Below are 19,305 nucleotides of genomic sequence, written 5' to 3'. Positions count from 1 at the left end.
ATTAAAAAGGTGATTGGAGAGGGGAAAACGTATACGCAGGTGCAAAAAATTATAGGCTGTTCATCTTCAATGATCTCCAATGCTTTAAAATGGACAAAAAAAACAGAGACGCGTGGAAGAAAACGGAAAACAACCATCAAAATGGATAGAAGAATAACCAGAATGGCAAAGGCTCACCCATTGATCAGCTCCAGGATGATCAAAGACAGTCTGGAGTTACCTGTAAGTGCTGTGACAGTTAGAAGACGCCTGTGTGAAGCTAATTTATTTGCAAGAATCCCCCGCAAAGTCCCTCTGTTAAATAAAAGACGTGCAGAGGTTACAATTTGCCAAAGAACACATCAACTGGCCTAAAGAGAAATGGAGGAATATATTGTGGACTGATGAGAGAAAAATTGTTCTTTTGGTCCAAGGGCCGCAGACAGTTTGTGAGACGACCCCCAAACTCTGAATTCAAGCCACAGTTCACAATGAAGACAGTGAAGCATGGTGGTGCAAGCATCATGATATGGGCATGTTTCTCCTACTATGGTGTTGGGCCTAAACATCACATTCCCGGTATCATGGATCAGTTTGGATATGTCAACATACTTGAAGAGGTCATGTTGCCTTATGCTGAAGAGGACTTGCCCTTGAAATGGGTGTTTCAACAAGACAGTGACCCCAAGCACACTAGTAAATGAGCAAAATCTTGGTTCCAGACCAACAAAATTAATGCCTTGCAGATGTGAAGAAATCATGAAAAACGGTGGTTATACAACTAAATACTAGTTTAGTGATTCACAGGATTGCTAAAAAAAAGCAGTTTGAACATAATAGTTTTGAGTTTGTAGTGTCAACAGCAGATGCTACTATTATTGTGAACACCCCCTTTTCTACTTTTTTCACTAATGGCCCAATTTATAGCCTTAAGAGTGTGCATATCATGAATGCTTGGTCTTGTTGGATTTGTGATAATCTACTGAATCTACTGGTACATTGTTTCCCATCTAACAATAAGAAATATACTCAAAACCTGGATTAATCTTTTTAGTCACATGGCACTACTATTATTCTGAACACTACTGTAAATGCCGATGATTTTATTATGTCCTTGGCGGACGTAATAAATTTTATTTTCAGAAAACTACTGAAAATGAAATGTATGATGGTAGTGGGTGCCAGTAATAGAGCTCTATATTAATGCATATCCATATTTTTCTGAACTTTAAAATTGCTCATACTTTAACATGATTGTGTGTTTTGTCATTTACATAGAGCATATGTATTCAGAAATTGTGTTATTTACCATGCACCACTTCCATAGTGAGCAGTCTGACCAAAAGCATCACCTCAGACTGATTTTAAAAGATAAAAATAAATAAATCTGGTCAAATGTTTTATACTTGTCTTGTTTATTTATTTATTTATTTGAAATGGGTAGCCAGACTCATTTTATTGCTATTTTGAGTGTATGGTAGCGATGTAGCTCAGTTGGCGACCATGTTGATTCCCTGGGATTAACTTTCAAAACTAATTTTTACAAAATCATTTCTTGCAAAGATGTTTACAGCATTCAGAGGCTTTATTGCTATTGATGGTTTTGTTTGTTTGTTTGTTTGCTTTGTAAATAGTTGTTTAAACAAGGGTTGGCATGGAGGTGCTTATATCAGTTTGTGGATATGTTTCACTTCTAGCTTCCAAACCACATTTTATTGGGGATGGGGGTGGTGGTGGACAAAAAAGCTCTATTGTCATAAAAAATGTAGAAGTCCAAAGTGGTCCATTATTTTTACCCAAGGTCAACATATGGTATTGCAAAGACTTGGCGTCCGTCCTTCTGTCTGTCTGTCTTTTTCAGCATAAGTACAGTTCTATGGCTAACCTTGACCTATTTTAAGAGGTAGTTTAAGAGGTTAAAAAGTCACATTCTGTTTGAATCTGTTCTGCTTTGTTTTTGAGTGGCGGGTGATGACAGCCAATCAGAGTAGAGCTGCACCGTGACGTCAGTGGCTGGTCTCTTAAAAACCGCTTTGCTTTCTGTTATATACATGTCTCATATATTATGTAAACACTAGTGAGAAATAAACACTTCTAAAACGGAAAACGGCATTTTTGGAACCTAATAACACCTCTGAACTTATTTTGTGGATGTTAGCATGGTGATGTCACAGGCTGGTAGCTAGTTGCAAAAACTCTTTCGTTTGTGTGTAAATATATCCTCTCTGTCATATATTGTGTAAAAGATAGCGAGAAAAATACACTTCTAAAACTGATAAACGCTCTTTTTGTAACCTGATAACACATTTTGCGGCGTTAGCGTGCACGCTAATGTCTGCTAACTCAAAGCTAACTTTCTATGGAGTTAAATTTGTCTCATTAATACCTGTAAATGCAGAGGGTGATCGACAAATATTCCTTGATTTGCATAACTTCCGCTTTTGTCAAAAGCTCATGTTCACAAACATGCAGACTCCTGCAGACACTGTTACAATGTAAATATTGTTTTTGATTGACTGATTAATAGAGGGGCTTCACTGAACATGCATAAATTGTATGTAAGTCAACAAGATCTTAATAATGAATTAACTGCAAATTATGAAGAACACCAGGCTTATATGGACGAGGGCATTTTAGCACTGAGTTCTATTTATTGACACTAATGGGACAAAATGCGATCATCATTGGAGATAAAAAGAATAGAAGCACAGGTGCTTTAGAAACCTGTCCATCTTTACCAGCACAGCATTTACTAGCATATTCAAGGCTTTTCTCAATTACTCTGTAACTTTTGTTGATGACTTAAATATTAACACTGTTTACTGATACTTGGTTAAAACTCACAAGCCTGCAGAACCACCTGTGATGCCTCAGGAGTGGAATGTTTACATTTAGATGCAAATTACCTTTTTAATTAAGCACACTGAGTGCCGGTGAGTAGGGGAATGTTTAAATTCAGACTGTGACAAATTAACGGAAACACTAACAAAGTATGCTGGGTCACCACCTGCCTCAAACAGCTTGATTGGCCTATGGTATTGATTCTGTTTGTCTCTTGGACCATTTTTCCAAAAGACACTGCCCTCATTTGGTATTTTGATGGTGATGGTGGAGGAGAGCACTATCTAACAATCCTGTCCAAAATTCATTTGGGTTGGCTGCAAAGAGTAGAACATAGTTTTCGTACTCGTCAAACCTCTTATACCTTACAGTTGATAAATTCAGTTTTTCACACTCCATTTACCCACCACTTTAATCATATCTTAGATCTTGTTCTGACTTATGGTATGGAAATTGAAGACTTAACAGTATTCCCTGAAAACTCCCTTCTGTCTGATCATTTCTTAATAACATTTACATTTACTCTGATGGACTACCCAGCAGTGGGGAATAAGTTTCATTACACTAGAAGTCTTTCAGAAAGCACTGTAACTAGGTTTAAGGATATGATTCCTTCTTTATGTTCTCTAATGCCATATACCAACACAGGGCAGAGTAGCTACCTAAACTCTGTAAGTGAGATAGAGTATCTCGTCAATAGTTTTACATCCTCAGTGAAGACAACTTTGGATGCTGTAGCTCCTCTGAAAAAGAGAGCCTTAAATCAGAAGTGCCTGACTTCGTGGTATAACTCACAAACTCGCAGCTTAAAGCAGATAACCCGTATTTCTGGAGAGGACATGACGTCTCACTAATTTAGAAGATCTTCACTTAGCCTGGAAAAAGAGTCTGTTGCTCTATAAAAAAAGCCCTCCGTAAAGCTAGGACATCTTACTACTCATCACTAATTGAATAAAATAAGAACAACCCCAGGTTTCTTTTCAGCATTGTAGCCAGGCTGACAAAGAGTCAGAGCTCTATTGAGCCGAGTATTCCTTTAACTTTAACTAGTAATGACTTCATGACTTTCTTTGCTAATAAAATTTTAACTATTAGAGAAAAATTACTCATAACCATCCCAAAATCTCCAACCTTCCTTTTCTCTCAAAAAATTCTTGAAAGGGTAGTTGTAAAACAGCTAACTGATCATCTGCAGAGGAATGGTCTATCTGAAGAGTTTCAGTCAGGTTTTAGAATTCATCATAGTACAGAAACAGCATTAGTGAAGGTTACAAATGATCTTCTTATGGCCTCAGACAGTGGACTCATTTCTGTGCTTGTTCTGTTAGACCTCAGTGCTGCTTTTGATACTGTTGACCATAAAATTTTATTACAGAGATTAGAGCATGCCATAGGTATTAAAGGCACTGCGCTGCGGTGGTTTGAATCATATTTATCTAATAGATTACAATTTGTTCATGTAAATGGGGAATCTTCTTCACAGACTAAGGTTAATTATGGAGTTCCACAAGGTTCTGTGCTAGGACCAATTTTATTCACTTTATACATGTTTCCCTTAGGCAGTATTACTAGACGGCATTGCTTAAATTTTCATTGTTACGGAGATGATACCCAGCTTTATCTATCCATGAAGCCAGAGGACACACACCAATTAGCTAAACTGCAAGATTGTCTTACAGACAAAGACATGGATGACCTCTAATTTCTTGCTTTTAAACTCAGATAAAACTGAAGTTATTGTACTTGGCCCCACAAATCTTAGAAACATGGTGTCTAACCAGATCCTTACTCTGGATGGCATTACCCTGACCTCTAGTAATACTGTGAGAAATCTTGGAGTCATTTTTGATCAGGATATGTCATTCAATGCGCATATTAAACAAATATGCAGGACTGCTTTTTTGCATTTGCGCAATATCTCTAAAATTAGACAGGTCTTGTCTCAGAGTGATGCTGAAAAACTAATTCATGCATTTATTTCCTCTAGGCTGGACTATTGTAATTCATTATTATCAGGTTGTCCTAAAAGTTCCCTGAAAAGCCTTCACTTAATTCAAAATGCTGCAGCTAGAGTACTGACAGGGACTGGAAGGAGAGACCATATCTCACCCATATTGGCCTCTCTTCATTGGCTTCCTGTTAATTCTAGAATAGAATTTAAAATTCTTCTTCTTACTTATAAGGTTTTGAATAATCAGCTCCCATCTTATCTTAGGGACCTCATAGTACCATATCACCCCAATAGAGCGCTTCGCTCTCAGACTGCAGGCTTACTTGTAGTTCTTAGGGTTTTTAAGAGTAGAATGGGAGGCAGAGCCTTCAGCTTTCAGGCTCCTCTCCTGTGGAACCAGCTCCCAATTCAGATCAGGGAGACAGACACCCTCTCTACTTTTAAGATTAGGCTTAAAACTGTCCTTTTTGCTAAAGCTTATAGTTAGGGCTGGATCAGGTGACCCTGAACCATCCCTTAGTTTTGCTGCTATAGACTTAGACTGCTGGGGGGTTCCCATGATGCACTGAGTGTTTCTTTCTCTTTTTGCTCTGTATGCACCACTCTGCATTTCATCATTTGTGATTGATCTCTGCTCCCCTCCACAGCATGTCTTTTTCCTGGTTCTCTCCCTCAGCCCCAACCAGTCCCAGCAGAAGACTGCCCCTCCCTGAGCCTGGTTCTGCTGGAGGTTTCTTCCTGTTAAAAAGGAGTTTTTCCTTCCCACTGTTGCCAAGTGCTTGCTCACAGGGGGTCGTTTTGACCGTTGGGGTTTTTCCGTAATTATTGTATGACCTTGCCTTACAATATAAAGCGTCTTGGGGCAACTGTTTGTTGTGATTTGGCGCTATATAAATAAAATTGATTTGATTTGATTTATTGGGTTTCCCCCCCACTGTATTTTACTATAATCTACCAAACCAGCAGAACGTTGTGACGTTGGCGGTGCCGCATGGCGCAAAGCAACACCGTGATGAAGCCTCACAGGACATGTTCTGGCATGTCCAGGCATATCCACAATTCTCAGATAATCACTCGACTGAAAAACCACCGACAGCTGTCTGAACGCCATCTCAAAGCCGTCCTGTGAGACCAAAACGGAGGTGGTTTTGTCTCGCTCCAGCAGTGAATCCATCGTGACGCGCGAAGCCTCCGCTCGGCTTTCCATGACAAAATCTCTTGTTAAAAGTGAAATCTGCCGGAAAACGGTTGATGTCCAGCTCTTGTGATAACCAGAGAAATTGCACACGATGGTCACGGATCCATACAGCCATCCGTTTAGAAATGAAATGGTTGCTCAGCCTGTCGATGGCGGCTTCAGAGCGCGGCGCGCCATCAGCCACTGGGGGCCATCCTTAAAGCGACAGTAACACTCCGTAATCTCTTTGAAGCCCATAAAAGTTTCACCAAAAACCATCTGAATTTCTCGAATGGTGTTCACTTGGATGTGCCTCACAGTTTCTGAAAAAATTTTGATCAAGCAAAGCGGCAGTCTCTGAGCCATTCCTAAACAATGGAAAAAAAAGACGAGAGGGCTGGACCACTCCTCACTCAAAGCCTGCTCACAGGCGAATGCCGCAACCGACAGGCGTGAAAAAACTCACGCATGCGCACGAAGGTTCAAGCTTGTCTGACGCAAATCACACGTGATTCAAATCCATATAGTTTTTGAAAAAAATAATAAGGTCGGATACTTTTCTAACAGACCTCGTATACTCCAACTCACTGAATACCACATTAATTCAGTTAAATCAATTAAAAAGAAACAGAAACTATACAGACAAAATAATAAAATAATAATAATAAGTTGCTGAGTTTAGGTCATCCTCTAAAAAGTCTACAAAGGAAACAAGTGAAGAAGTAAGGGAAGCCACCACCTGCAACAACTCCAAAGAATCCCAATGGGTGAGAGCCCCCCCCACCCCACCCCACCCACACAGGTGCTATATTTTCAATTTACACGAGGAGACAAAGATGAAAAGTAGGAGATTCAGGAATCATTCTGACTATATTAAAACAATGCTCACAACAGTTTATGTGTAACTAAATGACAACATATCTCCTCAATTTAAGCAATATTACACTGTTAGCTGATACTCAAAATTGATTTTACTTATTTATTTTGCAGACACTTTTAAAGAGATGAGTGCACACCTGCTCCCAAGATATGAGCTGGATGGCAAATTGGACTTTGGGTACGTCTACTGGTTGTTGTAAAAAAAAAAAAAAATAATAATTTCATGTCAGCTGCAAATTCTAGTGCAGTGGATAATTGAAGCAATCCTTCAAATGGTGATGTAAGCACCAAATTCAGCACAAATACTCCTTAAGCCTGGTTCACACGACAGGATTTTAAAATTATCTGTAGGTTTCCAAAACCTGAAACCACACACGTGAAGATAAAAAATCATGGATCTAACAGGTTTGGTCGTACAGTGTGTGGTGTGCAGCCACACAGCAAGGACAACAACACCACACACGAACAGATTCCACACACGAACATTTACAGTTCAGAGAGGAAATCTCGCAAAATCTATCGAGATTAAAACTGACTTCAGAGTAAACAAACGGAGGTACTTTGTGGACTATTTACAACAGAAGGAAAAAAACAATACCAAAAGAAAAAGAAAAGGTGTTCTTTAAAGGAGTGGAGACAGCGCGACACCGGACTTTCTGTTAAGTCAGAACAGCTGTTTTGATTTTTTTTTTTCCCGCTCCGTACGTCCGTCACCTCGCTTTCTGGTTGGCTGCACGTCACATTCAGCAGGCTGCGTGCTCGTTTGTGGTCGGAGGACACAACACACGCTGCGATATCGGGCCAAAAAAATCCAACATGTTGAATATCCCCGATTTGCAATCGGAGCGCTCCTGACGCCCTTCAGAGCAGATCAAAACGCTCTTAACACACCACACACGGGAGGAATATCTGATAAAATTATCTTTAGCGCCATCACGATTGTCGGGGCGTCCTTAAGATTGTCGGAAGGGGAAGATCGGGTCCGATATCGGCCTAATTAATGAACCCGGCCTTAGACATTACTCTTTAGAAAAAACAGACTGGCCACTTGAATTTTTAATAGGCTGCCAGGTAGGGGTCAATTGAGGAATTACACACAGGGGTCAAAATTTAAAAATGCTCCAATCATATTGAAAACTATACCACATTATTTGTCAGATCATCAAGATTCCAAAAGGGTATAGTTTGGGCTAACACATTTTTCTGCACAGAAAAAGAGAGTTAACTTGTATTCTCTGATGCACTGCAATTAAACTAATAAAACATGGAAATGTTGCTTCTTACGTCCACCAGGAGCGTAATAAAATCACCTGCGTTTATTTGTCTGTCTGTCTGTCTTTTAGCAGGATTACATCAAAACTACTGCACGAATTTTGACAAAATGTTTAACACAGACAGATATTAGGCCATGTAAGACTCTACTAAATTTTGGAGGTGATCTGGATCCAGATCCAGATTCTGGATCAAGTTTCACTTTATACAGTCTTTGAAAGATTACGTCAAAACTACTTCACGGATTCTCACCAAATTTTCACTACGGGCACATATTAGGCCATAAAAGACTCCATTAAATTTTGGAATCCGGATTCTGAATCAAGATTTCACTTTATATATGCTTTGAAGGATTACATCAAAACTACTTCACAGATTCTCACCAAATTTGCACCACAGATAGATATTAGGGCATGGAAGACTCCAATGAATTTTGGAGGTGATCTGGATCCGGTTCCGGATTCTGGATCAAGACTTCACTTTATATAGGCTTTGAAGGATTTCTTCAAAACTACTTCACGGATTCGCACCAAATTTGCACCACAGATAGATATTAGGGCATGGAAGACTCCACTGATTTTTGGAGGTGATCTGGATCCAGATTGGCAGACGTCAGAAATTTCTGATTGCTCTTGTTTAAGACTAAAATCATCCAAAAATAAAAAAAATAACCTTTCTCAGAAAGTGCAGAGTACCACAATGCCATGGATCCTTATATTAGTTAAAGTCCTGTAGGCAGACACCTCTTTTGTGTTGTTTGCACTTCCACTGCATTGTGGAGCTTTGCAAAGCCATTCTGAGTTTGGGTGTGTTGTGAGAACATGTGTCTGAGGTGTGATTTGTCTGTGCTCTCTGTGTTTACAAGCGTTCCACCTGCCAATCTGAAAGACATTTTCAGATCTAACAACCTCTCCTTAAATCAATGCAGGTGTTTTTCCATTTGAGTCTTTTGTGTTTGCTAGTGTCTTCTTAATTTGGAAGTGCTGCAGCCCCCATTGGCCACCGTTCTCCTCATGACACTGTGAATACCTACTAAACAACTTCTTGTAAGAGCAGATGATGCTCGTCTTGCTTTCTGTTAATTACTCTGAAAACCAACAGTAAGCAGCATCTTCACACAATACTTCAAGTGATAATGAAAGCAGACTTTTTATTCCACCCCAAATTATACTAGAAGGCTAAAACTCTGGAAAAAAAAAAAGTGAAAATATGTCACCTGAAACCAATCAAGTAGCAATGTTGAACTTCTGCAGTTGATTGTGTTTTGCATTAAGCAAATGAGGTAGTACCAAATTCGGGACAAGAACGTGCCATGCCTGCACACATCTTCACCAATGACTACAGTTGTACATTTGCTTACACCCCCCCGCCCCACCTCCTTCTCCTTGTTTTAAAGATTTCTTTCGGAGTGCACTGCCAAATACACTCCTCATTAAGTCAAATCTCTTCAAGTTTGGAATTTTGGGAGGAACCTTTGTTCCTCTATAACAGAACCCTCTATTAGACATAATATGCAATGTTCTTTACTATAAAGTCCAAGCACATTTTGATATTTTTAGCTATATACTAGTGAAGGCAGCTTCAGCCAGTTTAAAAAGATATTTGACTCAAAATAGTTGGTTTGGTGAACTGTTGGTGGAAAAGTGCTCAGTCATTTAATATTACATGAAGCATAGAGAAGAGAGGGAAACACAGCTGCATTTTTCAGTTGTAATCACATGGTTTCTGAACAAAACTGGGACCCAAACCAGGAAAACTGACCTTTTTTTATATGCAACTCTGGGCATCTTTCTCACTCCCCTCCTGTTGCCCATTTCAAAACTGAAATACCCTCATTTGCCACAAATCCAAACACATTGTGGAAATACGTTAACAGCAGTAACAGTGCGGCAAATGATGAGAAATAACCACAAAGAAAACCAGGAGGACCTAAAAATAAATAAAAAAAACACCTCATTCTATGCAGGATGAAACGTCTTTGGCCTTGTTCCATCTTGAATTGGCTGATACATGGGGCTCCATAAGTGTGCACCACATGGTTGGCTCAGCGCTATGAACTGGATGATTTGCACATTGATCAACCATCAATAACAAAACAGTTTTGCTTTTGGCATCGGAGCTGGTTTTGAAGTCAGACATACCCTGTCTGACAAGCTTCCCGTAGCAAATTTACAACTATTTGGAATAGTCACCAGCTACCATAAATCACATTGTTGAATGTGGCTATTGTGTTGGCCTCAGATATAAAACTGGAAAAAAAAAAATTCCAACATCATAGCAAGCCAGCAAGGGGCCCAGTTATTTCCACAAACATGAACACACACACCTCAGTTCATGCTACAAATGGGAGGTTTGACTGCTGGCAGTTTGAGGAGGAGATGATTTCAATCCTCAGATCTGTTGGAGTTTTTTTTTTTTTTGGGGGGGGGGGGGGGTTTGTAATAATAAAACACTCTTGATTTTCCCTTTAACTAAAGCTATACTTCACTTCCTCTGCTAGCAATTAGTCTCCAAAATGCTATTTATCAAACGCCAAGCAGTTCGTTTCCACTTATCTGCCTGCACCAGCTCTTGTTACAAATGAGTATTTCCTGCATAGATTAAACCCTTGAAAGGGGTGACCAACAGCTGGTTAAGACCAGTCAGAAATTTTATAGAGTACTCAGTAAAGACCAAACTGGGGGGGGGGGGGGGGGGGGGGGGGGGGGGTGTGTGACACTAAACAAACTGGATATCTGTCACACAAAGCAACTCCTACCTTTGTATTTTGAGATGCAGCATTTTTTAAGCCCTTCTTGGGGAAAACAGGCTCTTCGGGTACTTGGGAGTTGGAGCAATCCAGAAAATAGGTCAATCACAAAATGACAATGATTTTTGGTGCTGATCTTATGAAATGAAGGCGAAGTAAAAATGATGTCAACAAATATAAAGGAGGGAGCAACTAAATAAAGGAACGAGGGGTAGACCATCTACTGTATGGTACACAGTCAATTTATCTCTCGGTTTCAGTTCCTTTCCCAATGATTCCAGACTCAAGAGAGACCTATTCTATCTGAAATACCAAAGATCAGAAGAGCCATCAAACAACCAGACATTTTCTTGGTAAATCACAAGCAGAGAGGGAAATTATGAGTGTAATTAACAACTTCAAGGTCAGATATCCCTGGAGAGTCGGTACTATAAAGACAAAAAAATCCTTAGGCAGTTTTTCTTTATCCTAGTCCACACACACACACACACACACACACACACACACACACACACACACACACATTTCACGGTTTTGCTTTTTCTTTCTTCTTACTGCCTCACCCCCTTTCCAGCATCTCTCCAATCCCCCCCCCCCCCCCCCCTTCTTGATTACAGATAAACTTTACTTTATGGTCAGTGGAGATGCCATTTCTCTTCTGGTGCTGGAGTAGCAATGAAAATCAGTCGCAGGTGTTCCATGATTGAAAGTCATGGATCTTAATCTTAAAGCAATAATGGAGCTGTCCACTGGAGTGGTCACTGTAATGATATCAGAGAGAGAAAAAAGCCGGGTCTCAAATCTGCCCCTAAAATATTGGAACAATGAGCTCTCCATGTTCGTTGTGTGAACACACATCATAAAGTGGGTTAAATTCATTTTTCCTAAAGTTTGGTTTTATAGTTAGTTGAATTTAGTGCACGATGAACAGAATAATCTTTTGATTTCATATGCAATTTGATGTTCAGTCTGTTATATATAAATTCAATTCTGTTAATTCTAAAATTCAGTTCAGTTCTACAGCATTTTTCCATCTTATGTAGATTCTCAAAGTGCTTTGCAATGATGCCTCAAAATCACACGTTCACCAAAGGCAAGGCATAAGGCAGCATGAGTATAATGGAACTCACTCACCTTACTGATTTTTTTGTCTGATGGGGAATTGTATGAAGAATCATCTGGTAGGAGTGGGTGATGCGATCTAAAAATTGATGCCATGATATTTTTCACTATTTGAACATTGACTGTATTATATCATAGGATTACTGGTTTTGTGTTACATGACCTCTTGAAGTTATCTTATTTGAGCACAAGTTTAACCTCAATTATTTTCCTGTTAAAACCTGCTCCTTCAACGATTAAAAACGTCAGGAATTAAATATTTTTTAAAAGTTTTACATTTATCAAATCAATGGCTGTATTTAATTTAGACTCGTTAACGCTCAAACAAGTGTGCATGCAGCGCAAATGTCTGCTGGCCCACATAACGGAATCACAGTTTAACCATTACTGTAAGTTATGTCTTCATGTGAGAATGACTTTATGGCCAGTTACATATCTAAGGAAAGCATTAGCTGTTTCGCAGTTGTGAATCTTGCACCGTCTCGCGGCCCATGACTCTCGTGAGAGGTTGGTTTCAGCAGAGTGCCTGTGTCAGGAGCTTAGCACTCACAGTGTAAACATGCTTCATGAAGTATGGACAATAAGAGAAGATCGGGGCACAGCAGAACTCCATCACAGGTGCTACACCTCCTCTAGATAACCCTCTCAACTTGAGAGAGCGTATCATCATAATCATCCATGAACTTGCTAAATCAATGCTTTGCCATTGTTTACATGCGCTGTGAGACGGCGGAACTCTGCTGCTGCTGCGGTGCATTCTGGGAAGTGCAGGGGGCCGCCAGGGGGATTATGGGAAATGCTGAAGTACCGAATAAGACAGGTGTTCTGAGGCACGTGTGGAGCTCAGCAGAACTTCCGAGACAGAACCCCCATCTCCAGCTCTTATCACAGCCTCGGTGCTGCCATGCTGATCAGATTAAATGATTACTGACTTCTAAATTAACTGATATTTGGCATTTTTATTCATTATTTTTCTAATGTAATATTTCATTGAAGTCATTAAAAAATATGAAAATTCCTGGCCTGGCAGGGGTTCTGTAGTATTATAAGAAAAAAAAAATGATATCTCATAGTGTTGACCATATTTCGCAATCCATATTGTGGCACGCTATCACACCAGTGATGGCAATGACAGCACTGTACTGCCCACCCATATCCTCTGGCTACAAACCCAACACTCTAACCTCCCCATGTCAATCAAGATAAAGTCTCAAAGAACTGCCTGCTAAACATTCTTTAGGATTCTTTAAAGGAGGTTAAAACTTTGTATCTGGAAAGATAATGAACAAATCCCTCTATGATCATTAAATAAAAGATGAAAAGGTTCATGATGTATCGCAAAGCAAACTATGGAATACATAGGGATAGGTGCTCAGCTGCTATAGGGCTTTACATTACTACAAGCTGCTTCAGGATGAACAGACTCATACTGACTACTGATTACTAAATCCCAGGACATTAGATATAAGACAGCTGTAACAAAGCAACTGTATTCATCTTTGGTCATTTCTACTTACCCCGTTGAGTCTGGTCTGCTTAAGGTTTCTTCCTCAGTATCATCAGAGGGAGTTTTTCCTTACCACTGTTGCCTGTGTCCTTGCTCTAGGGGTTGGTAAGGTTAGACCGTACTTATGCATTGCACCTGAGGCAGCTTTGTTGTGATTTGGTGCTATGTGAATAAAATTAAACCAAATAAAATTATTTCCTACTAATTTTTACTCTTTATTTTACTTTGTCTTTTATCTGTTTTATTGGCTGTTGTAATTTTATTGTTATTTTTAATTAATTTAGCTACGACTGTTGGTAACTTGGTTTATTATTTACAGCACTTTGGTCGATTGCGGTCGTTTTAAACGTGCTTTAGAAATAAAGGTTGAGTTGAGTGAGTTAAGCTGAGTTCAACATCCAAAACTTTTAAGAGCTCTTTATGTTAAAGAGAGGTAGCAAGTGGATATAACTAAATGAGGCTGCAATGTATTAGAGCGTAAATTCTGCATTATTTCACATTCCCTAGGAGTTTCTTGTTTTCAGATCATGTCATTAAGGGTATAAAAAGGAATTCTGCATATAAAACAACTGTCCTTGAGCTGAACTAAACAAGCTGAAGTCATTCAAGAGCAATGAGATCAATCCAGCATTCTGTAATAACTATGTCAGTTTTAAGAATATTGCATCCCCTATGCAAGGTCATTAAAATTGCAAAGGTGTAGACGTTGTTCCGAATCCACTTGACAGACTCAATTTAAATATCAATTTTTCTGCACAACTGCCAGCAATAAGGAGAATTGTGAGAAGCAAATCATTGACTTGTGAAAAATCACTAATACACTAAAAGTGGGGCTCAGTTGTCATGTAAATTTTACTGTACTTTTCACCAAGTTGCCATCGAATGGAAACCTCTAGCAGCATGCGGACAACAAAAAGGGAGTGATGTTCAATAATCGAGCAATGCTTTACAAGGAATTACTCTTTTATATGTAATGCATCCTGCTGTTTTTAGTTTTAAATAGATGCACTTCAATGCCAAGCAGTGGTGGCCATTAGGGTTTAACTGCAGTTCCACTGGTGAATTATGCTGACCTCCTAAAATAATATTTGTGTGTGATGCAAAATGAATGGGTAAGTGTATGAGCAAACAGCCCACCCATGTGTAATGTCGACTTCTCTTTTTAATAAACCTGAACATAACGTCATTCCCCCCCCCCCTCACAATTTTCAAACATATCAGCATTTATGTCTATCTTGGGCACTGGACTGCAGCCATGAAGCACTAAGCAGTCCAAGAAGGTGGAATATGTCACCGCAACATTCTTGCAATGTGGGAAAGCACTGGGCAAGACACAGGGACGTACACCAATAAATAGACTGTGACACATGCATACAGAAAATAAGATTCCCTCTTACCTGGCATGAGGGACATCGATGCTGGAAGAGACCACCTTTCGCTTTTGCTCCAGCAGGGACACTGATCTGGTTTCAGGATCCCGACGCTTGTTGTCCCACACTCGCTGTTCCTCTGCTGCTTCCGGGCTGTGAGAAGTGCCTTCACCTTTCTGACCTTCTAGAGCTCCATTGCTGGAACTTTGCTGTAGAGGGACACAGACAGCATCTCATCAGTGCTGCAACAGAGAACCATCTGTGGAACGTAGTAACACCGCTGATGGGGAACTCCTATTGTCCTGGCCCATTGGTCCTAAGTCCTAGCCCATTGGTGCCAGGGCTCGTCCATAGATTCTGAGTCCTTACTAAAGCCTTGGTCCCACCGAGTGAAGAAGGAGTAAAGAAGGAGCCACGCACCCTGTTTTTTTTTTTTTTTTTTTGTTTCGTGAGCTATCGTGGCATTATAGTGGCTCAGAGTGGCTCTTAGAGGCATTATCTTCAGTTAACGAGGCTCCTCTCTGAGCGTGGCGCTAATTTCAAGATGTTCAAAATTTTGCAACAACAGCGTGGCGCAGTTTGTGTTCGAGTTACTGCGACAGCTTAGCGGCATTTGCGTGATGCTTACGAGTCTGCAAAATGTCCATTATCCGTGCGCCTGGCACCTTCGCAGGACCTGAGAGGCTATTTTTGGAGCAGCTCCTCCTCTTGGGCAGACAATTGCACCTGCTCTGTGTGCTGGACCATATTTTGTAGTGGATTAATCATTTTCTGCCAAACCTTGGATGTTGAAAACACTTCTAATCACTTCTGGCATCACAGAGGACTGTTTCATCTGGAGGCTTTTTTTCCCTCTCTTTCCTGCTCCATGTGAAATGTATTTTGAACAGCTTAAGGTAATTATTTTTAATGTTTTTTATAGCTTGATAAACAGTTCCTTGCTGTAAGAGAATGTCTGTATGTTGATGTCTGTTGTATGTAAAAGTATGTTGATTTAATATCTTGTTAATGGATCACATGAGCTCCGCTGTATGTGCACACTGAGGCAGGACCTGCGAGGCTATTTTTGGAGCGGGTCTCCTCCTTTGCGCACACAACTCCACCTGCTCTGTGCGCTGGACTCTGTATAAAATAATTATTTTGTAGCAGATGAATCATTTTCTGTCAAACCTTGGATGCCTAAAATACCTCTAATCACTTCTGGAATTAATGGATCACATGAGCTCCGCTGTGTGTGCGCACTGAGGCAGTGACTCATCATCATGCTTCAAACGACCATTTAGGCAGAACGCCAGCTCACAAAAGAGTGATATTTCAGTCAATATTGGACGAACACAAAGTTAAAATTTGGGTGACAGCATGAAAGTGGATGTGTGTTTAAAGCCATGGAAGATAATAACTCCAGTGGAGCAGCTAAGAGCAGGAGCTGTGCGGCAACACAGGTGGAGAGCGTGCAAATATATACAACCCCTGGCAAAAATTATGGAATCACCGGCCTCGAAGGATGTTCATTCAGTTGTTTAATTTTGTAGAAAAAAAGCAGATCACAGACATGACACAAAACTAAAGTCATTTCAAATGGCAACTTTCTGGCTTTAAGAAACACTATAGGAAATCAAGAAAAAAAGATTGTGGCAGTCAGTAAAGGTTACTTTTTTAGACCAAGCAGAGGAAAAAAATAGGGAATCACTCAATTCTGAGGAAAAAATTATGGAATCACCCTGTAAATTTTCATCCCCAAAACTAACACCTGCATCATATCAGATCTGCTCGTTAGTCTGCATCTAAAAAGGAGTGATCACACCTTGGAGAGCTGTTGCACCAAGTGGACTGACATGAATCATGGCTCCAACATGAGAGATGTCAATTGAAACAAAGGAGAGGATTATCAAACTCTTAAAAGAGAGTAAATCATCACGCAATGTTGCAAAAGATGTTGGTTGTTCACAGTCAGCTGTGTCTAAACTCTGGACCAAATACAAACAACATGGGAAGGTTGTTAAAGGCAAACATACTGGTAGACCAAGGAAGACATCACAGCGTCAAGACAGAAAACTTAAAGCAATATGTCTCAAAAATCGAAAAATGTACAACAAAACAAATGAGGAACGAATGGGAGGAAACTGGAGTCAACGTCTGTGACCGAACTGTAAGAAACCGCCTAAAGGAAATGGGATTTACATACAGAAAAGCTAAACGAAAGGCATCATTAACACCTAAACAGAAAAAAACAAGGTTACAATGGGCTAAGGAAAAGCAATTGTGGACTGTGGATGACTGGATGAAAGTCATATTCAGTGATGAATCTCAAATCTGCATTGGGCAAGGTGATGATGCTGGAACTTTTGTTTGGTGCCTTTCCAATGAGATTTATAAAGATGACTGCCTGAAGAGAACATGTCAATTTCCACAGTCATTGATGATATGGGGCTGCATGTCAGGTAAAGGCACTGGGGAGATGGCTGTCATTACATCATCAATAAATGCACAAGTTTATGTTGATATTTTGGACAATTGAAAGGATGTTTGGGGATGATGAAATCATTTTTCAAGATGATAATGCATCTTGCCATAGAGCAAAAACTGCAAAAACATTCCTTGCAAAAAGACACATAGGGTCAATGTCATGGCATAGGGTCAATGTCAATGAGCAGATCTGATTTGATGCAGGTGTTAATTTGGGGGATGAAAATTTACAGGGTGATTCCATAATTTTTTCCTCAGAACTGAGTGATTCCATATTTTTTTCCTCTGCTTGGTCTAAAAAAGTAACAGTTACTGACTGCCACAATCTTTTTTTCTTGATTTCTTATAGTGTTTCTTAAAACAAGAAAGTTGCCATTTGAAATGACTTTAGTTTTGTGTCATGTCTGTGATCTGCTTTTTTTCTACAAAATTAAACAACTGAATGAACATCCTCTGAGGCCGGTGATTCCATAATTTTTTGCCAGGGGTTGTATATCAATCAATCAATCAATTTTATTTATATAGCGCCAAATCACAACAAACAGTTGCCCCAAGGCGCTTTATATTGTAAGGCAAGGCCATACAATAATTACGGAAAAACCCCAACGGTCAAAACGACCCCCTGTGAGCAAGCACTTGGCGACAGTGGGAAGGAAAAACTCCCTTTTAACAGGAAGAAACCTCCAGCAGAACCAGGCTCAGGGAGGGGCAGTCTTCTGCTGGGACTGGTTTGGGCTGAGGGAGAGAACCAGGAAAAAGACATGCTGTGGAGGGGAGCAGAGATCAATCACTAATGATTAAATGCAGAGTGGTGCATACAGAGCAAAAAGAGAAAGAAACACTCAGTGCATCATGGGAACCCCCCAGCAGTCTAAGTCTATAGCAGCATAACTAAGGGATGGTTCAGGGTCACCTGATCCAGCCCTAACTATAAGCTTTAGCAAAAAGGAAAGTTTTAAGGCTAATCTTAAAAGTAGAGAGGGTGTCTGTCTCCCTGATCCGAATTGGGAGCTGGTTCCACAGGAGAGGAGCCTGAAAGCTGAAGGCTCTGCCTCCCATTCTACTCTTACAAACCCTAGGAAGTAAGCCTGCAGTCTGAGAGTGAAGCGCTCTATTGGGGTGATATGAGGTCCCTAAGATAAGATGGGACCTGATTATTCAAAACCTTATAAGTAAGAAGAAGAATTTTAAATTCTATTCTAGAATTAACAGGAAGCCAATGAAGAGAGGCCAATATGGGTGAGATATGCTCTCTCCTTCTAGTCCCCGTTAGTACTCTAGCTACAGCATTTTGAATTAACTGAAGGCTTTTCAGGGAACTTTTAGGACAACCTGATAATAATGAATTACAATAGTCCAGCCTAGAGGAAATAAATGCATGAATTAGTTTTTCAGCATCACTCTGAGACAAGACCTTTCTAATTTTAGAGATATTGCGTAAATGCAAAAAAGCAGTCCTACATATTTGTTTAATATGCGCTTTGAATGACATATCCTGATCAAAAATGACTCCAAGATTTCTCACAGTATTACTAGAGGTCAGGGTAATGCCATCCAGAGTAAGGATCTGGTTAGACACCATGTTTCTAAGATTTGTGGGGCCAAGTACAATAACTTCAGTTTTATCTGAGTTTAAAAGCAAGAAATTAGAGGTCATCCATGTCTTTGTCTTTAAGACAATCCTGCAGTTTAGCTAATTGGTGTGTGTCCTCTGGCTTCATGGATAGATAAAGCTGGGTATCATCTGCGTAACAATGAAAATTTAAGCAATGCCGTCTAATAATTCTGCCTAAGGGAAGCATGTATAAAGTGAATAAAATTGGTCCTAGCACAGAACCTTGTGGAACTCCATAATTAACCTTAGTCTGTGAAGAAGATTCCCCATTTACATGAACAAATTGTAATCTATTAGATAAATATGATTCAAACCACCGCAGCGCAGTGCCGTTAATACCTATGGCATGCTCTAATCTCTGTAATAAAATTTTATAG

The 19,305-nt window shown here is 39.9% G+C and overlaps 1 protein-coding gene across 2 annotated transcripts in view; it reads right to left on the bottom strand.

Annotated features, from left to right (window-relative positions):
- znf704 (zinc finger protein 704) overlaps nt 1-19,305 on the bottom strand; it is a 117,966-nt gene that overhangs the window by 77,430 nt on the left and 21,231 nt on the right. For both annotated transcript variants that reach the window (XR_004558040.1, XM_034160469.1), the window contains exon 2: nt 14,875-15,056. Coding sequence is in view for 1 of the 2 variants with exons in the window: in XM_034160469.1 (XP_034016360.1) it covers nt 14,875-15,056 (182 nt within the window). In the remaining variant the exon portion in view is untranslated. The remainder of the gene's footprint in view (nt 1-14,874; nt 15,057-19,305) is intronic.

This window comes from Thalassophryne amazonica, chromosome 20 (genome assembly GCF_902500255.1).
Source record: "Thalassophryne amazonica chromosome 20, fThaAma1.1, whole genome shotgun sequence".
Lineage (NCBI taxonomy): Eukaryota > Metazoa > Chordata > Actinopteri > Batrachoidiformes > Batrachoididae > Thalassophryne > Thalassophryne amazonica.
The sequence above is the reverse complement of the archived record's forward strand: the minus strand, read 5'-3'. Positions and strand labels throughout refer to the sequence as shown.